The sequence below is a fragment of the Paramormyrops kingsleyae genome, chromosome 15 (assembly GCF_048594095.1).
Source record: "Paramormyrops kingsleyae isolate MSU_618 chromosome 15, PKINGS_0.4, whole genome shotgun sequence".
NCBI lineage: Eukaryota > Metazoa > Chordata > Actinopteri > Osteoglossiformes > Mormyridae > Paramormyrops > Paramormyrops kingsleyae.
Window position 1 is genome coordinate 8,490,166 of NC_132811.1, and position 21,957 is coordinate 8,512,122.

At 44.8% G+C, this 21,957-nt stretch overlaps 2 protein-coding genes and 1 long non-coding RNA gene across 10 annotated transcripts in view; 2 read left to right on the forward strand and 1 right to left on the reverse strand.

Annotated features, from left to right (window-relative positions):
• Positions 1–21,957, reverse strand: part of mcf2l2 (MCF.2 cell line derived transforming sequence-like 2) — a 62,243-nt gene that overhangs the window by 19,245 nt on the left and 21,041 nt on the right. For all 8 annotated transcript variants that reach the window (XM_072699946.1, XM_072699945.1, XM_072699944.1 and 5 more), the window contains 14 exons: positions 17,253–17,402; positions 14,294–14,418; positions 14,005–14,119; positions 13,775–13,894; positions 12,369–12,560; positions 11,804–11,995; positions 11,409–11,586; positions 9,232–9,332; positions 8,345–8,433; positions 3,114–3,180; positions 1,990–2,105; positions 769–838; positions 576–668; positions 123–215 (listed from right to left, as the gene is read on the reverse strand). In XM_072699946.1, the coding sequence (XP_072556047.1) occupies positions 123–215; positions 576–668; positions 769–838; positions 1,990–2,105; positions 3,114–3,180; positions 8,345–8,433; positions 9,232–9,332; positions 11,409–11,586; positions 11,804–11,995; positions 12,369–12,560; positions 13,775–13,894; positions 14,005–14,119; positions 14,294–14,418; positions 17,253–17,402 (1,701 nt within the window). The remainder of the gene's footprint in view (positions 1–122; positions 216–575; positions 669–768; positions 839–1,989; positions 2,106–3,113; positions 3,181–8,344; positions 8,434–9,231; positions 9,333–11,408; positions 11,587–11,803; positions 11,996–12,368; positions 12,561–13,774; positions 13,895–14,004; positions 14,120–14,293; positions 14,419–17,252; positions 17,403–21,957) is intronic.
• b3gnt5a (UDP-GlcNAc:betaGal beta-1,3-N-acetylglucosaminyltransferase 5a) lies at positions 4,106–8,183 on the forward strand. Its single transcript, XM_023844295.2, has 2 exons — positions 4,106–4,512; positions 5,688–8,183. The coding sequence occupies exon 2, from the start codon at positions 5,908–5,910 to the stop codon at positions 7,039–7,041; it is 1,134 nt and encodes a 377-aa protein (XP_023700063.1). The 5' UTR covers positions 4,106–4,512; positions 5,688–5,907; the 3' UTR covers positions 7,042–8,183.
• Positions 11,878–15,504, forward strand: LOC140578524 (uncharacterized). Its single transcript, XR_011982764.1, has 3 exons — positions 11,878–12,011; positions 12,381–14,471; positions 14,873–15,504. It is a non-coding gene; the product is annotated as an uncharacterized lncRNA (long non-coding RNA).

Sequence of the window (21,957 nt, forward strand, 5' to 3'; positions counted from 1 at the left end):
GCTTTTAAAAGAAAACAAGTTATTTTTTATGAACTGCTCAGCTATTTCAGTTCATGGTTATTTTCTGCAAACTGCAAAAGTATACCCTAACCATAACCACAAAACGGTATAGATCCACGTGCCTTCAGCAGGAGCTGGTACTTGGTGATTCTCTGCACAGGCTTCAGCAGGTACGCGTCCAGTGAAAGCTTATGGTCCAGCTTCTTCTGACATTCCTGCAATGACAGCTACATGTAACTTCTGTTCATCTGATTGTCCTCCATTAGCGGAGAATCACATATGCAACCTGACTTACATTTATTCCTGGAATAAAGTAAATCACCAAAAGTTTCACACTCTTTATCACCAGTATCATCACCATCGCCATCTTCACTTCATCACCATCGTCTTCACCTCGTCACCATCATCTTTCAGCACATTGTCATCACCATCACATCCCCATTATCATCTCCACCACATTACTCACATCACCATAGTATTAACATCCTCATGTCACTGCCAGCATCATCATCACCATCATTATCACCATCATCATTGCTATTGTTGTGAAGCAACAAACGAAAGCAAACAGTCACCTGGAAGAAAGTGCTATCCCCACACTGCCTCCACAGAGCTTCAGAGCGCGGCTTGTTTTGACAGTACTTTTCATAGATCTGCAGGTCTTCTTTCTAGAGAAAAAGGGAAATGGAGGCAAATGGAGCTTCACCCTTCATCCTACTCATCCTCTATTTGTCAGCAAGTAGTTTTTCTCATGTCTGACCCACTCACCTGTTTCAAAAAACATGTTCCCACCATTTCTGGATTTTCCATGCAGTTTTCAAGCTCTTTCAGAAATGTCCTATTAAATTAATAATAATAATAAATGAAAAGCAGGGAAGACATTTACTGGAGCTGTAAAAATTTGTATTCTGGGGTAACACTAGGCTACATGGCAAGTCATTATCATTTAATAAAAGTATATATAATTAACGCCTTTTAGTGTCCTGTTTCACATTTGCAGATTCTGTATATTTGTAAATATCACTAAAATAATTCAGGACAAAATATTATAAATAAATATTTAAGCTATACATTGAAGAGCAAAATTACAATCTGTTTCATGACTAAAGGACTAAATATTATTCAAACGAAACACAAAATGAGCCCTATACAGATTTACATGCAGTATGGTGCTTTGAGGATACAGCAGGTTTTGGTGTAAAGGTCAAAATTCAAGATAAACCTAAGTCACATGGTCAGATGTTTGAAGCATTTGAATGTTGTTTAGCATTAGCCTAGATAATTATTCCATAGCAGAAACTCAATAAACATGCCTGAAGCATAACAGGTTGGACTTTGATGGAGGTGATGATGGAGCTTCAATAAGATATGCATGTGAAAGTGACAAGGATGTATCAGGTACTGCTGATATCAAATACGGCACCCTTTAGTGTCACGTTTGAGGCCTTTTTGTGACTGTGCCGCTAACTGTAACCCAATATAACCTGTGATCAAATGACCATGGGAAATATAATATCCATGTGGAGGTCATGAAATAGACTGATCTGTCTCCAAGGACCCTTCAGAACATGGTCAGCCTTGTCTGAGGTGAGTCCTCCACCATGTAATTTACTTTGATTAGGCATTACCAACTGGCAGCAGATCGATCGGAAAGGACACACTCAGTACGTTTAATAAGTTAAATTGTTCCAATTTTTTCCCAGGCGTGAAAAATACACATAGTCATCAGGTGCCTCAAATAAGGCGTGGCTTTAAAATTTATAGTTTATATTTTTAAAGAAACCAACCCTGCTGAACACCCCCAGCATTCCACGGTCCGGTGAAATACTCGCAGTGATCCAGCACCAGGGGGTTGGAAACCCTTAGCTTAGATGATACTGTAATTGCTTTTCTACTTTTAGGCTATTACAATCATGCAGATGAACCTTGTGTTAATTACAAGTCAAACTGCAACCTGCACAAATAATTTAAACGAGTGACCTTCCTTACCTCTTATGAAACTCATAGATTTCTGGAAGGTTGCCGAACAGGACTTCTTTTTTGTTCTCAAGAGCTGCTGGCACTAGATGGGATAGCTCAGAGTTATCCAGCTCAGCAGCATAGCCCTACAAGGAACAACAGTACATCCTTAGCCCCTAAGCCTGGGAATGCCTACATGTGGATAGCTTCATCACTCAAACGACAACTAAGTAAAATATGTTTAATTAAGTAAGGCATCGGAAACTAACACTGCTGTACCACATAAAATCCTTCTCAGATGCAGTCCTGCAGGTCTGGTCTTCTAACTGAACAAAGTTCATATTAATCATGTTTCATTGAAAATGACCAGGATTTCTTTGAGGTGTGCTTTGTATGGACAAGAAAGCTATTGAATTACACGTTTTTTGTCTGAATACCAGGTAAAAGTAGTTTCTTCCAGTTAAATGTAAAAATGCACCCTGTCCTCCCACATACCTTCTCGCAGTTCATAAAATGGCATTTTAAACAAATTCCTCACTTTATCTCAGGGCCCAGGTAACAAGCCAATATTTTGTATACAAGTAGTACAGATACATATGTATTTCATTATAAAAAATTGACTTGACTAATTACTCCAAGCCCTTCACTGTTTTTTAAAATAACCAAAAGTATATATTAAAAAAAAATGCAGCTCACTCGACCTAGAAAAAAAGCAACTTAGACTTGCGCAAAAGTTAAATTTGACCATGAAAAAGTATTCAGTTTGACCTTTCAAATGAGCTATAACCAAGTCATGTAGCTGTAATAACAAAAGACTCATAAAAAAACTCTAAATTATCATAATCTAAATTATATTACTTTCTTGGCACCCATGGAGTGGAAAAGGTGTTATATATCTCAAAGGGGGAAAAACATTTCTGAGCTCTCCAAGGTATGTGCAATTCACATGACAAATTTCATCAAAATCAAAAATTGAGTAATTTTATTTATTTGTTTGTTTGACAAACACTCTGGGATGCAAATAACCAAATTTGCTGAAGTAAAATAGTATATAAAGTTTCACCATAATCTGAAAAATGCCAGAGAAGTGTTTGAATGATTGTCATGACAATGTCGAAATTAAATATTCATTTCACATGCATTATCACACATACCTCTATGATGCTTTGCAACTCTTCAACATACAGTCTTTCTGTTTCAATCAGCTCATTCATGATGTGTCTAGGAAGAAAAATATTTAGTTCATTAGCTACAGACTCTTTACTATAGTGACAACTGCAAGTGGAGAAACATCTCCAATGAAAAGTAAGTGGTTGGTGTTTTCGATATGAATCAAGCTATGTATAGTGTGTGTGTGTGTGTGTGGTCCAGGTAAACATTACATTGTGGGGACCAAATGTCTCCACAATGCGATGACAATCTATTTTGACATTGGTGGACTTTTTTTCTATTTTATTTTATTAAAAAAAAAAAATCTGTAGAGATTAAGTTTGTCATAGTTGAGATTGAGGTTATGAATAGAGAGTCCCCACAAAGATATGGATACCTATGTGTGTTTGCTTTAATAATAACTATAAACATCAAGCTTAACATCTAAACTTGTAGCTTTGGGCAGTTGTTGAACTAAATATAAATATAACGGAACTATCATAGAACTTAAACTAGTTATTAAAAGGGCTTGATATGAGGTTTGAGGATTTAATTTCTATACCTCAGGGTGTACAGCGCTATTTAAGGTGCACTGACTATCGGTTGTCCAATTCACGAAAAAGCCTGACAGCGAAAGCTGTCCACTTCTACACACACTTACTACGTTAGTGTATATAATTTTTTATACAAAAAAGGTCCAGCATTAGGTGAACCCATCACTCATGCAACCGTAAAGCAATCACATTTCCAGTAAGTACAACGTTTGCGTTTAAAATGCAAGCTAAACGTATCTTGGATAACCAGAATACGTTTGCCATATATAAAAGCTATGTTAAATGCCCTCTTGTTATCCAGCATATGACGAGGACACAGAAGACATTCAACTGAACAGCGAGTGAACAAGTTAAACATTCTTTACACTATAATGAAATTACGCACAGAATAAAACGCATTATGCTGGTGTGCTTATGTGATTCAGGTGACAAATTCTAGGGTGACTGTTGCTCATAGTGCTAAAGGACAGCTAGTCACTCCACTCCTTGAAAGCAAGAGACAGGACATATCATTTTATGGGAACCGGTTATGGGTGTAGGCAACCAAAGATCTCCGACCGAGCAGTATTTCCTCCTTCGGGCGCAGTCAAATGAAGTGGAGGCAGCCCAGGCAACAGCCAGAAACAGTAACCGCACCGATAAGAAAACCCGCTGCCTCTCCGTGACTCGTCTGTGTCCGCGATAGAAGAAGAAGAAAAAAAACTAAGCTACGTTTCTAAATTGGATTTTGATCATAATGTCCGTCAGAACTCACCCCGGTGTCCTACTACGGTCAAATAAATAGGAGAACGAATAACGAAATACCAGTTTACGCAAGATTCCACCATATGGCTACAAGTTTGCTTTATTGGTAAGTGTCTCAGTGAAGGGTGTCAATTTAAATTAATATTAAGTGCCTAAATGCATAATTCAGTGGTTTCAATAGCTGATCATAAGTTTAGCTGCAAGTGTTTTATGGATTATCACATCTTAAGGGGGCACAAATAATGTAGGAGTGCATGTCTAGTGGAACAGTAACTGTTAGTTACGTGCTGATCCCGTGCTTGTTCATCAGTAATCAATGACAGTTCTTGTATTTTCAGTTAATCGTGGTGGACTCAAGTCCAGCGCAAATACTGAATCCCAGTCCAGCTCTGGCAACCTGTAACCTGGCCATCCTGCCGCTAAACAGTGGCTTGCATCTTGCAGTGTAGCCTCCTGTATTTCAGTTCATGAAGTCTTCTGCAGACAATAGTCATTGACAAATCCACCCTTGACTCCTAAGGAGTGTTTCTGATTTCTCAGACAGGTGTTCGGGGATTTTTTTTTCATTATGGTGAGAATTCTTCTCTCATCAGCTGGTTTCTTAGGTTCTTAGACTTTCTGATTACAAAGCTCGCCTGTGCTCTTTTATCTTGTTTCATACTGATGTTTTTGGTAAGACTAAAGTTTGTCCAGTGTCTCACACTTTTTTATTCTTGATTCTTAGCCTCATAGTCGTTTCCTTCAGTTTCATTGGCATAACTTTGGTCCTCAAGTTGACAAGTGCCAATACAACACTCCAAAGGTTATCGAAAGCCTAGAATACAGACTAGATGCTGAAAGATGCTGTACCACTTAAAACACCTGGAAGCCATGTGTCCCAAACATTATGGTGGCCTGAAATTGTGGGCTGTGTAATTGATGTAATTTCTACCATTTTATTAAATCTGATTTTTGAGTTGAGTGAGTTGATTACAGATCTAAACGTGTGGAGTTCAGAGGCAAATAAAAAAAATTAGGTCCTTGTCCCAAATGTTACAACATTTACTCATTCATCTGATTCTTTTATCCAAAGCAACTTACAGAAGAGGAAAGGGTGTGTGACCTGGGGAACCTTTGTGTTGCTAATGTAGTGCTCTACTTGTTGAGCTACAATATAAAAGCTATACACTGTATTATATATACACTGTACACTGGATAAGTGGTTAGGAGTCGGATGATTGAAGGACAGATGGGCAGTGTGATGGTTTTCTGACTTCTCATACACTCTTTACTCTTTTTCAGAAATCAAGACAGCACGACATACCTCAGAAAATCATAAAGTCATCCACAGCCAATTCAACCACTTCAAGAGCCAAATCTTATCACTGGAATAGTTGTTTGAAGATGGTATTTTTGATAAACCCTCAGTATTCGGAAAATATGTGTATGCCTCGCATAGAATTAATAAGATGAAAGTTTTTCTCTATTGGACTTGACAAGGAAACAGTAGGAGGATTTCAGAATGTTCGTAAATTTAAGAAAATTCAGGAAATGTAAAATATTCCAACTGACAGTCACATGGTTTGTCTTGTCTATGACAATAGTCTGTTGGGAGGACCTGGATGAACGTGTAGTCAGTCACCTGAAGTCGTACTTGTACCGTTACTTGATCAACAATTACAGTTTCATAAACAGCAGTTTCTTCACTAGTCAAGAGAAGGCCCAGATCCTCAACACCTACCCCTACTTGATCAACAATGAGCACAAATGTGAAAAAGAGGACGTGCTCCTTCTCCTGTTCGTGAAGTCATCTCCTAATAATGTGGATAGGAGGCATTCTATTCGCTTGACCTGGGGCAATGAGATGTACATCTTGCAGACTCTGGGCGTCAGAATGAGAGTGGTGTTTGCATTGGGCGTGCACGAGCAGCACCAGCAAAGGGGCTACATCCAGCGAGAGCTCATCAGCGAGGCTCGCAGGTATAAAGACCTTGTCCAGCAGGACTTTGCCGACACGTTCCACAATCTTACTGTGAAGCTGGTCCTCCAGTTCCAATGGGCTTACACCTACTGCAGACAAGCCAGGTTCGTCATGTCGACTGACGACGATATGTTTATACACATGCCCAACTTAGTGCACTATCTGCAGGGTCTGAGCAGTAGGGATGTGCACGATCTCTGGGTGGGCCGTGTGCACAAAGGATCCCCCCCTGTCCGTCACAGAAAGAGCAAGTACTATGTGCCTTATGAGATGTATCCATGGATTTCCTACCCAGACTACACAGCGGGAGCAGCATATGTGGTGTCCAGGGACATCATGCACAAAATCTACCAAGCGACCATGACTCTGCACACTACACTTCCCATTGATGATGTTTTCATGGGCATCTTTGCCAGTACAATAGGGGTTTCACCTCAAGATCATGCTTATTTCTCAGGTGAAGGAAAAGCACCATATCACCCTTGTATCTATGACAAGATGATAACCTCTCATGGACATGTTTCAGACATCCACTACCTCTGGAAGATATCAACTAGTCCCCAAAATGTGAATGTGTCCACTGGACTCATGGGGAAGCTGTACTGTACAGTCATGAAAGCAGTGCTTCTGTGTAAACCGTACAGCACCTACTCCTGTATAGCAGCCTTTTCATAGAATTCACTGCCCTTTCACTCCTTGACAAAAAGGGCTGTTGTAAAGTTTTACGTTTACATCTTACTAGTAACTAACCTACCTTTATGTCAGCAACCGTAAATAACTTGTTCTCAGGCAGTAGCAAAGGTTCGAGTCTGCAGCATTTCTGTTAAAATATCTACCTGCTCTCAAGATACCAAGGACAGAGATATCAGGGGTAACCATTAGGTTAGAGAGGTGTGCTCACACATACCTTGAGTTTTAAATTCTATGATTCAAGGCATATAAACTCAAGATCAGATCGAAGCAGCCCAGTACATAAAGCTATATATTTTATTACAGATCTAAAGCATAAAATGGGGTAATGACTTCAAAAATGTATCATTTAATAGAAAAAGAATCAGCCAGGCCGTAGAGCAGGTGGGGTTAAGGGCCTTACTGAAGACCCAGCAGTTAAATCACTCTGCCAACCACAGGATTTGAACCAGCAACCTTCTGCTCACAGGCAGAGTGTCTGAACCTGCTGAGTCACACAGGGACCCTCGTCCCTGGTTGGCAAAATATACTGTTGCTCCTTGGTAGCTCCCCAGATTATTTCCTTTGTAAAAGTAGCTCTCACTGTAACAAAAAAGCTGGAGACACTGCATTGGGAGTTCACATCCCATCCACACTAATATGCCACAAGCTAAATATCAGTTGAAGGAGATAGACAGTAATAATGGACCAGATGCTTTAGCAAAGATTATTGACCAAGGCTTTGTGAATTCAGGCTAATTGTTTTAACAAAGCCTTATGGAATGTTTTCATTAAAACATTTTTTTAATGCAAATTAACCTGTTTAAAATTGGTGCAATCTTTTCCTAATTATTTGTGTGTAATTAGAACTGATTCAGTGCTCTGCTACAAGGCCATTTCAATATATTTTGAAGTGCATTCTGATGAACTGTTTTAAGATTGTTGAATGATTGCACATTTTCCATTAAATGGGTGTGTGGATATTTAATAGTTCACCTGGTTCATCTGCAACATGCAAGTTAAATATGTTAAATAGCTAGTTAACAAGGGTGCCCGCTTCTATGGAGAGTTCAGCCATAATTAACTAATAATTGATTATTGATTGATTGTTGAAAGCATTCATAAAAATATATAATATACATATGCAATATCCTTGTGAAATTTTTTTCTAGAAATGAAATGTAAAAACTTTGGTACATGATAGACACTATAGAAGTGTAAAGGTACATTCAACAACAGAGAAAACACAGAATGAATGTCAGTGTCACAATTGAGATTGACACTGTCCCTGTAGAGAGTTAGTTTTTACCTTCTTCTGCTTGACAAAGTTTCTTCTGTCTCATTCGACACTACTGCGTGACTCGATCCTCCCTGGCTGGCTTCATGCATGACTTCAATCTGCAAACAAATGGCAGAAAACTGGCCAATTTAAATGATCAAGGACTTTACTGTCTATCAGTCAGACTAAGAGACAGAATATGACAGGGAGGACAGATTAATGTATTGCTGGCTTTTGTTTACCATATTTATCTATAAAGTTGATCTGATAGAGTACAGAAAAACCTATGGTGTGACATTAATGCCACACTTTAGCTGTCATGTTGACATCAGTAATGAACTAACTTTAAAACACCAGCTACACTCTTACACCAGGAGAGTGACATTTCAAAGCAAGGTCTTCAAAAGCTGCATCTGCCATCTCGTTTATACAAAAGGCCTGAAGTGCAAAACAAATGAATAAATCAGAAAGCACAATGGCATGTCACAAAGAGGTCATCAGAAATTGCTACTGCAATTAGAAATCACAATGGTAACTCAGAAAATACACCGAAATTAACTAAAACCAGAAAAGGTAAGTACTTACTGAATCTCTTCAGGTCTTGCACTGATTGGACACTATATCATAACGAGAACTCCAAAATTGTTTTCTGAATTGTCATTGGGTTTTCTGAATTGTCATTGGGTTTTCTGAATTGGCGTTCAGTTTTCTGATTTGTTCTGCATTTGAGGGCTTCCATATGTTTATCCTTAAAGTTATACAATGAACTTTCACTAGTCCCATCAAGAACGGCTGCAGTGAAACCAAATCTGACTCGTCTTATAAAAGGAGAGCAGTAGTATTAATGAATCATTTCCAGTCCAACAGAGCCACTTTTCTAATGACTGCCACTCTTTAAGCTGGGTACCGTACTTTACCTTAATGCCTTTGGATTTGCGGATGTTTTTCTTTTTTGCCAAATCAGTATCGGCAGGTTGCTTTGGAGGGTTGGTCTTCTCTGTAACCCTGTGGTTTGGTGCTGAAACAAAACAGATCATAATGGTGAACAAATATGTAACAAAGGCAACATGAATCCCTTGGCCCATTCTACCCTGTAATGGACCTGGCCATACCCCCATTCTGCAGCCTGCACTGCCACACTATACATCCCCTTTCTCCCCTTTCCCCTAACTTTATTTTAATTAATAAACATATTTCTTTGTTAATCTTGTGGTGGCCCGACTCCTTTATGTTGCTCCTTGAGAGCCGAGGTTGTCACAACTGTTAAATGATCTGATTTAAGCAGCTATATGGTGAAGATCATAATATTAATAGGCATCTTTTCCTCATGTGTTATTCAGTTGTACGTGCATGTGAAGGTCTAATCAGGCTGAATAACATTAGCAATATATCTGTAGGCTGTGGTCTCTCTGGATTCCAGAAGATCATTAAAAGGAAGGTGTGATCATCAGCGATATGCAGGGAAGGAAGGAGGACCCCATGGTTTATCCAGGACTGGCCACTCCAACCCCCACCAGAAGCCCTGGATCAATACCACCATTTACCTAGTGCTGAGGGAGTGAACTGCCAGGCTTGAGCTATAAAGGACTATTATGGCTGGAAAGGTAACAGTACCAACAGAAGCTGGAGAACAACTTTGGCAGCTCAGATCTGCGACGCTTGTGGAAAGAACTGCATGCGATAATGAATTACAGAAGCTCGACAGCTGCATCTACAGACACCTCCGCCTCACTCCCAGATGAGCTGAACAGCTTGAGCATCAGTGTATGCCAACATGTTCAACTTGTCCCTGTTTTTGTACACTGTACCACTCTGCCTAAAAGCTGACCAGAATTGTGTATGAGGCAAAGAAAGCTACTCTTATCTGCTTGAACAACTACTGTCCCATCGCTTTAACCTCCATAGTTATGAACTGCCTGGATAGCGTAACCTCAACATCCCCTCAACCCTGGTTCCACTCCACTCCAACATAACAGATCTATGGATAATGCTGCCTCCCATGCCCTGCACACTGCTCTGGGGCATTTAGATTAAAGAAAACCCTACATCAGGACGCAATTCATTAACAACTCGGTTTTCAACAGCATTATACCTCCCAAACTGGTGTTAAAGCTGAGAGCTCCGTTTGAGACTAGGTGTTTTCACACCAGCACTTTATAGCCCTGACTCTGGTTCGATTTCCCCCTTATTTTGAGCAGGTGTGAACACAGTAATCGCACTCGGGTGCGACCCAAAACAACCGCACTGAGACCCTTGAGAGGAGGTCTCGGTCTGGTCCCAAGGAGAAGGAGAAAGGAAATGAGGTCTTGGTCTAGTGTTTACTTTCTTGCTCCTGCCACTGACATCTGGTCAATAAGCAGAATGAACGTTCGCACATGGTTTGTGGTGTATTGTCGCTTCAGATGGATTTTCCTCTGATTGAAAGCAAAACACCCCAAGTTTACAAATTCATCAACTGATTCGAACCAGAGAAACCGAGCTATAGGTGTGAAAATGCCTAAACGGACTTCTGCGTAACTAATCTTCTGCATTGAGTCCACATCAACACTTGTCTCACAAGGCCGCTGCCTCATGCCGATGCTATACAGTCTATTCTATGACTGTGTAGCAAAGCATGGCAGAAAGAGCATCATCTAATTTGCAGACAACATCACTGTGACTAAGCTCATCAGTGATGGTGACAAGGCTGCCTACAAGGAGGCAACAGACCTGACCACCAACACTGACAAGACAAAGGAGATCACAGTCAAATTCAGAAAGACCGGAGGTGTCGATTCCTCACTAATCACCAATGGATCTCCCATTGAGACAGTCAGCAGCTTCCGGTTCCTGGACATCCTGATTGTTGACCCTGGTGAACTTCTACCACTACACCACTGAGAGCATCCTGACTGGGTGGACCATGATATGGATGGGAAATACAACTGCTCAGGACCTCAAACTGCTACAAAGAACTGTCTATACAGCCTCAAAGATCATCGGAATAGATCTTCATTTTCTGGAAAAGGACTTTACTCATACAGTAGTGTAAAGCTTATTTAGTCAGCAAAAAAAAAGGGTGAAGATTACAGGTTTTATCTTGGGGGTAACTTACGATGGCCGGTTGTCCGAGGAGCCTTGGGTGAGGACCGTTTTGGGGAAGACTCTGGCCGAGGGGCAACTGGCTGCACAGGCCTGGTCTGCTTGGCAGACAACTTTTTCAGACTGACATGTCTTTTCTCAAACATCTCCTGTACATCCTCGAGCCTCTGCAGGGACTTCCGCACATTGCTCTGGAAGAATACCATCCAAGGAAAAAAAATAAAAAATCAAAAGAGAGACTGAACATGAAGGCAAGTTATCCATCTAACTGTTCTTACATCACCTACTTCTAGTCTTCTCTCTGCTCTTCAACCTACATGCATTGAATTTTTATCGTCAAATCAAAGTAATGGTTCTGACTTCTGGCATTGATGCCCCCGCTTCACATGAAGTTTCCAGCAGATATACCTTGACCTCAGCTGTGAGTACAATCTCATACTGGTTGTAGAGGTCCTTCAGGTATGTCAGCTGGTGTTCCTTTGCGGTTTCCAGGAATCTCTCGATGTCCTGAAGAGCAGCCTCAGCACCTTCCTGAGACTGACACTTGTCCACAGCCTGAGACGCCAGCAAGTACACGCCGGACTCACACCAGTGGTTCACCTGCAGCAGACGACAGGTTGTTTACCAAAATAAACCACACAATTTCATAAAATGCACACGCACCATGAACCTTATTAAACCTCAAGGCCAAAATACATTATCACAGACATCAGCCATGTACATTCAATCATCCATTCATGATAAATATAAAAATTCATGTTTATCCATCTTCTTTACCACTAACCCTAGAGGAAATTTCTCAAATAGGGATAGCAAAGTAGCTAAGTGCAAAACATTGCGGCCTTGTGCTCTTTTAAAGTCATTCTCTTTAGCTAGCTGTTCTCTGGCATGACATTTTTTGAAGGAGTCATTACTCTGTATTATAAAACATTAACAAAACAGAGGTGACACCTGATTGTGTTTTTGTTGTTACCTTATCCATCAGTTTATGGATTTCGTGGGATTTCGCCAGTATGTCGTATTTCCGTTTGGCCTCATTGGTAAAGTCATCGTAAATTCGCCTCAGCTCCACGCACTTGGGCCGGATGGAGTCAACGGCGTAGTGATTGCTCTGTATCAGCTGGTCACCATGCAGAGCATGCTTCTGTGCCCTCTCTAAGGATTCCTGCAACACAGACGGGACAGCATCACCATCACCAGCTACAGACAAAGGGGGAACGGAAGCATGTATTACGTTACACACACAACACTGCAGCACTATATATTTGTTTGTTGGTGGGGGGCTATTGTGCTAGGACTTTAATTATGTAATGCAACATCAATAAAAATGTGATCAATTATTATTTTATCTTGAATAGGTGCTTTGACCATGTACTTTGCATAAAAAATGAGAGAAAAATTGCCTAAAAAGGTATATATTTGTAAACGCTTTAGAATGTATTTTTATACTAATGCAGGAGTACCTGTGTGTTAAACAGTTGACACCCAAGAATGTAAGCTAAAGATAATTAAGAGTTAACCATAGTGTGACTGTTCGCTGGAACCTTAAGCTAGGCAGAATTCGCAGAAATGTAGGCTGGAGAGTACAGGTGTCAGTCTGGAGCGCGTTTATCAGACAGCAACAGGAAAACACCGACGAGATAAGGGGGGGGGGAGAGTCATGCAAAGTGACACATGAAGATACATGCAGTATTAAGTAAATACATGCTTGCAAGATGCAAACTGCAAAAGGGATATATGTTACAGTGCATGTGCTCCACCCCAGCTGGAATAATCTGGTTCGAGGAGGGGGCGCGAACTATCTGTGTCCCACTATAAAAGGTGTGTTATCCAAAAAGTTCTTAGAGCATAACCACAGAACTGACAGTGAAGTGTCTGCTCCCTGAATTCAGACGGGTCATGATTATTACATTGCAGTTACACTGTTATCCATATAGAAATTTTATAATATTAATGCATTTTATACATTCTTTTGTATGGCATTTTAAAATAATGAAAACTTTTGCAGGAAGCAAAAATTATAATTTCATTATTTTTACTACACTGAATCAGGTAACCAGTTCAGAAACTAGGTCAAAAATGATTTATGTACAGGTGACCAAAGAGAGTCATGCAGTTAGGTAGATTACATTGTAGTATTCACTGTTCATTATACACCGCTTTTAAAAAGCAATAAAATATTAATGTGGCTTGGGTTGGAACAATATGATGCAATAAACAAAGGCAAAATCTGCAGGTTCTTTAAAAGGATCAAACAGCTAAGATAATATTATGCTGACTTTCAAATAAGGGTAACAAAGAAAGTGTAGTACAGAGTGTACAACACATCAATAATTTCAGAAAGCTTCATTCATGTGTTGAAAGTTTAATAAAGCCAACCTGAGCCTTCTCTTCCAAGGACTTGAGGTCTTTCAGCAGCTGTTCCACACGCGTGACACAGTCCCCGATGTCACTGAGGGCCGCCTGCGTCGCCATGAGACTGTCCAGTGACACTTTGACCTGCCGAAGAACAGAGCGAGGTGATGCAGACAGATGAGATCATTGCCTCCTATTGCTGGGCATAGCTGAGATCCTCAAGGAAGTGCCTTTGGTTCTCAGTGATAACATACATCTCGAAAGTCCTGCTCGAAGTGGCGTAACTGCAAGCACTGTTCAAGCTTCAGGTGATGTTTGGACCAGAACTCCTCAAAGGCATTTTCTGTCTCGTCTAGCTGTGCCAGCAACCTGAAACATTAATGGACACATTAATGGGTGCAGCTGATGGAAAAATAGTGAATTAAGGTCATTTCAGTAATTGTGACTAATTCAATAATAGGTAAGAAATCATGCTTACAATAAGAACACTAATTATAATTAGAGTAAGGCACATTCCGTAATGGGCTTTAGGGTTTAACCAACCTCTCTACAGTTATTACATTCTCAGTCTCATCAGGGTTGAGTTTATTGTTTGGGTTCTTCTTTGCTTGTTCTCTAATACAGGACAGCAGGGTCAGTCCTTCCTTTACAGCGTGTTCAAGCTCTTCCTGTTACAACGAAAGAGGAAAACTAATGTTGTTTAGAACAACAAATGAGTCATGTGGGTGCAGACACTGCCGTGTTAAGCAGTGGTCACTGTTTTAACACAGTTCAATTGTGTGAAAGACTTAAAATGAAATGATATGACTTTAGATTTAGAGAGAAAAAAAACACTACCAGTTACATGTCTTTTTTTACATATTAACAGCCTTTCTGATAATGATGATAATTTTTAGAATGATTTATACTGTACCATGTAATACCAGTTGCTTTTTGCAGCAGCAATGAATGTAGTGACTTAAAAGTCATCTTTAGGTTGGTTCTACAGTCAAGGGGGTCTGTTCTTCCATTGCTTAAGTGAAGCAGCTACACACCTTTTTGACTTAAGCGCACATTGACCCCAAGGTGTATAATCTATTTTTTTTATTTTTTTATTTTTTTTTTACCCGTCGTGTCCGGCAGTTCAGGATGTCAGAATGTGCAGGTCAACATGGAATGATTCCCAATGAGTGTGCGAGGCCACAACCACGCCGCCCCGGGGCCCCCAGACGGCCAGGAGAGCCCCGAGTGATCATGGACCCAGCCGCCCCACAGCGGCCAGGCACCCGGGCCCCCCGCCACCGGAGGGCCGCGCGTCCGCCCAAGGAGGCAGAAGGGGGAGCCACTGGGCGCCCCCCACCGGCGAGCACGAGCCAGGAACCCTACGGCCACAGGCGGCAGCAAGCCAACCCCCCCGGGGACCGTCCACCCTCCATCCACCTTGATCATTGGTGGTATACATGTGAACTAAAGTGTCATTAAAATATGGGGGAGCATATGGGGAAAAAGACACCCACCGGCCCCCCCAAGCCCTAAGTGTCTAAGGTGGAGTTAAAATAGAGGGGAAGGGAGCTGCGCAGTCTAGTTGCGGGCAGCCGAAGCAGCCGACCCAGGACCTGCACAGCTCCCCTCGCCCTCCACGGCCCTATGTGAAAGAGTGGTGTGACATGGATGTATGTCTAAAGTGCAATTAAAATAATGAGGGGGGGGTGAGTGGCTAGTCATCCCCCCCCTTCCCTCTGTGTGGTGCGGTGTGATGTCTTGGTGTGGTGTCTAACGTGTAATTAAAAGAGATGGGGGGTGAATAGCTGATCACCCCCCATTTCCTATGTGTGGTGTAGGTGGATGCAGGCGGGGGGGGGGGGGGGGGGGGGGGGCATGGGGTGATAGGTGATACGCTGCCATGCAGCAGGCATCAGGCATCAGGCAAGGCATGCCCGGACGCCCGGCACCAACACCCAGGGGGGCACCACCACCCCCCACCACAGCACCCCCCACCCCAATCTGAGGTGGTGTCTGGGGCCTCATCTGCTCCGGCATCGCTGACGAGCGATTCATACACAAATACCCACATTCACCCAACACTCACCCGCACCACCCCATCACCGACGTGCTGCCCCGTCCCAGGCCATACATGCAGACATACAGAACATGCATACTCACCAGATACACACACACCGACACGCACGCCCACACTCACCAGATACACACCGACACGCACGCCCACACGCACACACTCACCAGATACACACCGACACCCACACTCACCAGATACACACCGACACCCACACCCACACTCACCAGATACACACCGACACGCACGCCCACACGCACACACTTATCTCGAGGCCCGGCAGCAGATGCCCTGGAATTGCCCAGTGGACGACTCCAGAGGATGTTCCCCCAGCCCCCAGGTCGCAGGCTAGAGGCCCCCCGCGGACGTCGCCGCCCCGCACCCGGGCCCGCCAGCCAACACCCACTGCCCCCACCATCCCCCAAGCCCCCCGGTCCACCCACCACCCCCCTTGATCAGTGGGAATGGGCGTGTGTGTGGAGCTAGGGTGCAGTTAAAATGTGGGGGGACACAAGTGGGGGATGGATACCCCAGCCAGAGCTGCGGGCCTCCCCCACCAGCCCCCACAAGCCCTCAATGTCTAAGGTGGAGTTAAAATAGAGGGGGAGGGAGCTGCGCAGTCCAGCTGCGGGCAGCCAAAGCAGCCGACCCAGGACCTGCACAGCTCCCCCCGCCCTCCAAGGCCCTATGTGAAGGAGTGGTGTGACATGGATGTATGTCTAAAGTGCAATTAAAATAATAAAGGGGGGGTGAGTGGCTAGTCACCCTCCCCCTTCCCTCTGTGTGATGCAGTGTGATGTCTTTGGTGTGGTGTCTAAAGTGGAATTAAAAGAGTTGGGGGGTGACTAGCTGATCACCCCCCAGTACCTATATCTAGTCTGGTGTAGGTGGGTGTGGGCTGGGGGGGGGGGCTGTGGGGGAACGCAGCAGGGCAGCGGGCATCAGGCACGACACGCAGCACCAACACCCACGGGGGCACCACCGTCCCCCTCCGCAGCACCCCCGCCCCAACCCGAGGGGGGTATCCAGAGCCTCATCTACGCAGGCCTCGCCGATGAGCCACTCTCACACAGACACCCACATTCACCAGACAGACTGACCTGGGACCTGTATAATCTAAATGTCTCAAATACTATCCAGCTCTATACATTAGCTAAGGCTTTTATCCAAAAGGATTTCCTCAGGGAGCTATAGTCGAGTTTCTCCTGGGATGTGACCTTGGTTGAGTCTTATTTACCACTACATATTTTACATTTATAAATGTAATACTGCTTGAAAGTACAGGAGACTGGCTGAAGCTCTTACCTAAACAGCTTATTAATATCATATGTAGTAAATGTCTCTAATATGCATAAACAACCAAAACAGAGTTATTCATTAATGGACCAAAACAGACGGAGACCAAAGACCCAGATTCTAAAATTAGTTCCCCTGGAAGGTCCTGCTCACCTTGAGCTTGTCGTGTTTCTCAGTGTGGGCAGCCAGAAGATCTTTGGTGCACCGTACGTCATTGGGGAGCTCCGTCTCGGCCAAGTCCGTGCCAAATTTCTGCAGCTTCTGGGCTGTGGTCTTCACAGTCACTGCAAAGTTCTCTATGGCCTATGTAGCCATAGACAGGGAGTGGATATGGGTAAGGCAGCCAAATTGCAATATGGGGCATGTAGTTAATCATTTTATCGCAAACAATACAAAAAGAACCCATATTTCATAATGCCAGCCTTTCTGTGCCTGTGTTAAAAACAGGTTAGCCATCCCAAATCTTAAATACAGCACAGTAATCCCACTCTATCTGCGGGTGATACATTCCAAGATCTACCACGGGTGGCCGAAACCACAGATAACAGCGAAACAACCATAGCAAACCCCATACATAATGTGATTCTTGTGTATATACGTACCGTACGGTAAAGTTTGTTTGGCCAGCAGGTGTGGCCGACCAGCCCGCCTTTTCACTCCCTGTCTAACCTTTGTGTGTTACCCTGCTCCTTGGACAACCACATGGCTCAGGGGATTGAGCATGTGGCACGGAGGCTGTAACCCTACAGTTATGGGTTAAAGGCTAGCTTCACCTATTGGTTATTTATTGCTTTATCCTTAGTTTGATATTGTTTAAATCTGTGTTTAATCTGTCTTGTTTATGGTTCTCTGCACCTACCTTGGTTATGTTCTGTTTTACTTGTCTCTTGATTTTCACCTAGTGTAGTATTTCCCTGTATTACCTTAGTTTTAGGTTTTGTAAGTTCCTTAGTTCTGTGCTCATTAGTGTTAGTTACTTCACCTGTGTATTGTTGCCCTGTGCCCATTTTGATTGGTTGTTTTTGATGATTCACACCTGCCTTTTGTTAGGCCTTATTTATTTATTTAAGTACCTGCCTTGGTTAATTGTATGAAATGCTACTCTGTGTGTCTGTTACCCTTCCTTTATTGCCCAGTCCCGGTCATTGTTTAGCTTAGTTCTGTAGCTGTGTTTAATCTATAGTTTTTTTTTTTTTAGTTGATTCCTTATTTGTTCCCGTCTGTTTTTGACCCCTCATGGTCCTTTATTTTGTACCTCCCCTGTTTGGTTCAGTTTTGTTGTCATGGAGCTGCCGGTGGATCGTCACCTTTTCCCCACCTGCGCCGTGCCGTAACACCCAGTTACATAAGTTAACCTGAATATGCATGATGGCTTGAAACCCCACATAAAAGAAGTGTTATTAGTAATACACAATATGGTGACCACAGTGTGTCTTAATGCTTTCAAGCTATTCTCATGCATACATATGGTATATGCTGCATTACTGGTCAGGGAGTAGGCTTTTGCTGAAATTCAATTCAATTATATTTGTAAAGACTATTTTCACATTACGTTTTCTCAAAGCGCTTTATATTCTGGTTGAGTTTCTGAAGTGCTAGCTGTCAGTTAACTCTTTGTGAAGAGTGTTTACACCATGCAGCATGCATGTTGCTTCTCCACACTTCTCAATGGCATTCATTTGATCAACTGGTTTTTGACCTTTCACAACCTTCTTGTGTTTTGAATGTACTTTTTTTCACATTGCTACCAGCTGTGTTTGGACTGCATTTTCGACTGAGTCGAATAAACCTCAAGGCTCCACATCATGATCACATCACCATTGAATTACAGCTGTTTCTCAGACTGAATACAAAGAGGGGGAAATAAATGGCATTTGCTGCTAATGCAAAACGATTTTCAAAGACTGGTTTGAGAAACACTGCCCTAAACAATACAGCACACCCTGAAACAAGATGTTACACAACATGCATTCAGTGGCCTGGGACCTGCTGGTTAGCACTGTCAACAGGTCCACTGAGTGGATGGACAGGAGAAGCACTGTGCCCACAGACTGGCAGGCCTGCTCAGGTGGGGTTAGGGCTGGGTGGTATGACTGAGTGGATGGACAGGGGAAGCACTGTGCCCACAGACTGGCAGGCCTGCTCAGGTGGGGTTAGGGCTGGGTGGTATGACTGAGTGGATGGACAGGGGAAGCACTGTGCCCACAGACTGGCAGGCCTGCTCAGGTGGGGTTAGGGCTGGGTGGTATGATGGAGTGGATGGACAGGGGAAGCACTGTGCCAACAGACTGGCAGGCCTGCTCAGGTGGGGTTAGGGTTGGGTGGTATGATTGAGTGGATGGACAGGGGAAGCACTGTGCCAACAGACTGGCAGGCCTGCTCAGGTGGGGTTAGGGCTGGGTGGATGGACAAAGGAGGCACTGTGCCAACAGACTGGCAGGCCTGCTCGGGTGGGGTTAGGGCTGGGTGGATGGACAAAGGAGGCACTGTGCCAACAGACTGGCAGGCCTGATTGGGTGGGGTTAAGGCTGGGTGGTATGACTGAGTGGATGGACAGGGGAAGCACTGTGCCAACAGACTGGCAGGCCTGCTCAGGTGGGGTTAGGGCTGGGTGGTATGATGGAGTGGATGGACAAAGGAGGCACTGTGCCAACAGACTGGCAGGCCTGCTCAGGTGGGGTTAGGGCTGGGTGATATGACTGAGTGGATGGACAAAAGAGGCACTGTGCCCACAGACTGGCAGGCCTGCTCAGGTGGGGTTAGGGCTGGGTGGTATGACTGAGTGGATGGACAAAGGAGGCACTGTGCCAACAGACTGGCAGGCCTGCTCAGGTGGGGTTAGGGCTGGGTGATATGACTGAGTGGATGGACAAAAGAGGCACTGTGCCCACAGACTGGCAGGCCTGCTCAGGTGGGGTTAGGGCTGGGTGATATGACTGAGTGGATGGACAAAAGAGGCACTGTGCCCACAGACTGGCAGGCCTGCTCAGGTGGGGTTAGGGCTGGGTGGTATGACTGAGTGGATGGACAAAGGAGGCACTGTGCCCACAGACTGGCAGGCCTGCTCAGGTGGGGTTAGGGCTGGGTGGTATGACTGAGTGGATGGACAAAAGAGGCACTGTGCCCACAGACTGGCAGGCCTGCTCAGGTGGGGTTAGGGCTGGGTGGTATGACTGAGTGGATGGACAAAAGAGGCACTGTGCCCACAGACTGGCAGGCCTGCTCAGGTGGGGTTAGGGCTGGGTGGTATGACTGAGTGGATGGACAAAGGAGGCACTGTGCCAACAGACTGGCAGGCCTGCTCAGGTGGGGTTAGGGCTGGGTGGTATGATGGAGTGGATGGACAAAGGAGGCACTGTCCCCACAGACTGGCAGGCCTGCTCAGGTGGGGTTAGGGCTGGGTGGTATGATTGAGTGGATGGACAGGGGAAGCACTGTGCCAACAGACTGGCAGGCCTGCTCAGGTGGGGTTAGGGTTGGGTGGTATGATTGAGTGGATGGACAGGGGAAGCACTGTGCCAACAGACTGGCAGGCCTGCTCAGGTGGGGTTAGGGCTGGGTGGATGGACAAAGGAGGCACTGTGCCAACAGACTGGCAGGCCTGCTCGGGTGGGGTTAGGGCTGGGTGGATGGACAAAGGAGGCACTGTGCCAACAGACTGGCAGGCCTGCTCGGGTGGGGTTAGGGCTGGGTGGATGGACAAAGGAGGCACTGTGCCAACAGACTGGCAGGCCTGATTGGGTGGGGTTAAGGCTGGGTGGTATGACTGAGTGGATGGACAGGGGAAGCACTGTGCCAACAGACTGGCAGGCCTGCTCAGGTGGGGTTAGGGCTGGGTGGTATGATGGAGTGGATGGACAAAGGAGGCACTGTGCCAACAGACTGGCAGGCCTGCTCAGGTGGGGTTAGGGCTGGGTGATATGACTGAGTGGATGGACAAAAGAGGCACTGTGCCCACAGACTGGCAGGCCTGCTCAGGTGGGGTTAGGGCTGGGTGGTATGACTGAGTGGATGGACAAAGGAGGCACTGTGCCCACAGACTGGCAGGCCTGCTCAGGTGGGGTTAGGGCTGGGTGGTATGACTGAGTGGATGGACAAAAGAGGCACTGTGCCCACAGACTGGCAGGCCTGCTCAGGTGGGGTTAGGGCTGGGTGGTATGACTGAGTGGATGGACAAAAGAGGCACTGTGCCCACAGACTGGCAGGCCTGCTCAGGTGGGGTTAGGGCTGGGTGGTATGACTGAGTGGATGGACAAAAGAGGCACTGTGCCCACAGACTGGCAGGCCTGCTCAGGTGGGGTTAGTGCTGGGTGGTATGACTGAGTGGATGGACAAAAGAGGCACTGTGCCCACAGACTGGCAGGCCTGCTCAGGTGGGGTTAGGGCTGGGTGGTATGACTGAGTGGATGGACAAAGGAGGCACTGTGCCAACAGACTGGCAGGCCTGCTCAGGTGGGGTTAGGGCTGGGTGGTATGATGGAGTGGATGGACAAAGGAGGCACTGTCCCCACAGACTGGCAGGCCTGCTCAGGTGGGGTTAGGGCTGGGTGGTATGATTGAGTGGATGGACAAAGGAGGCACTGTGCCCACAGACTGGCAGGCCTGCTCAGGTGGGGTTAAGGCTGGGTGGTATGATGGAGTGGATGGACAAAGGGGGTACTGTGCCCATAGACTGACAGTCCTGCTCGGGTGGAGTTAGAGCTGGGTGGATGGACAGGGGTGGCACTGTGCCCACAGACTGACAGGCCTGCTCAGGCGGGGTGCAGGTGAATGGCTGGTGATGACTGTGCTTCAGCCATCCATGTATGTTTCAGGTGAATGCTCTGGAGTTCGGGAGCCTCCCCATGTTGTGGTGGGG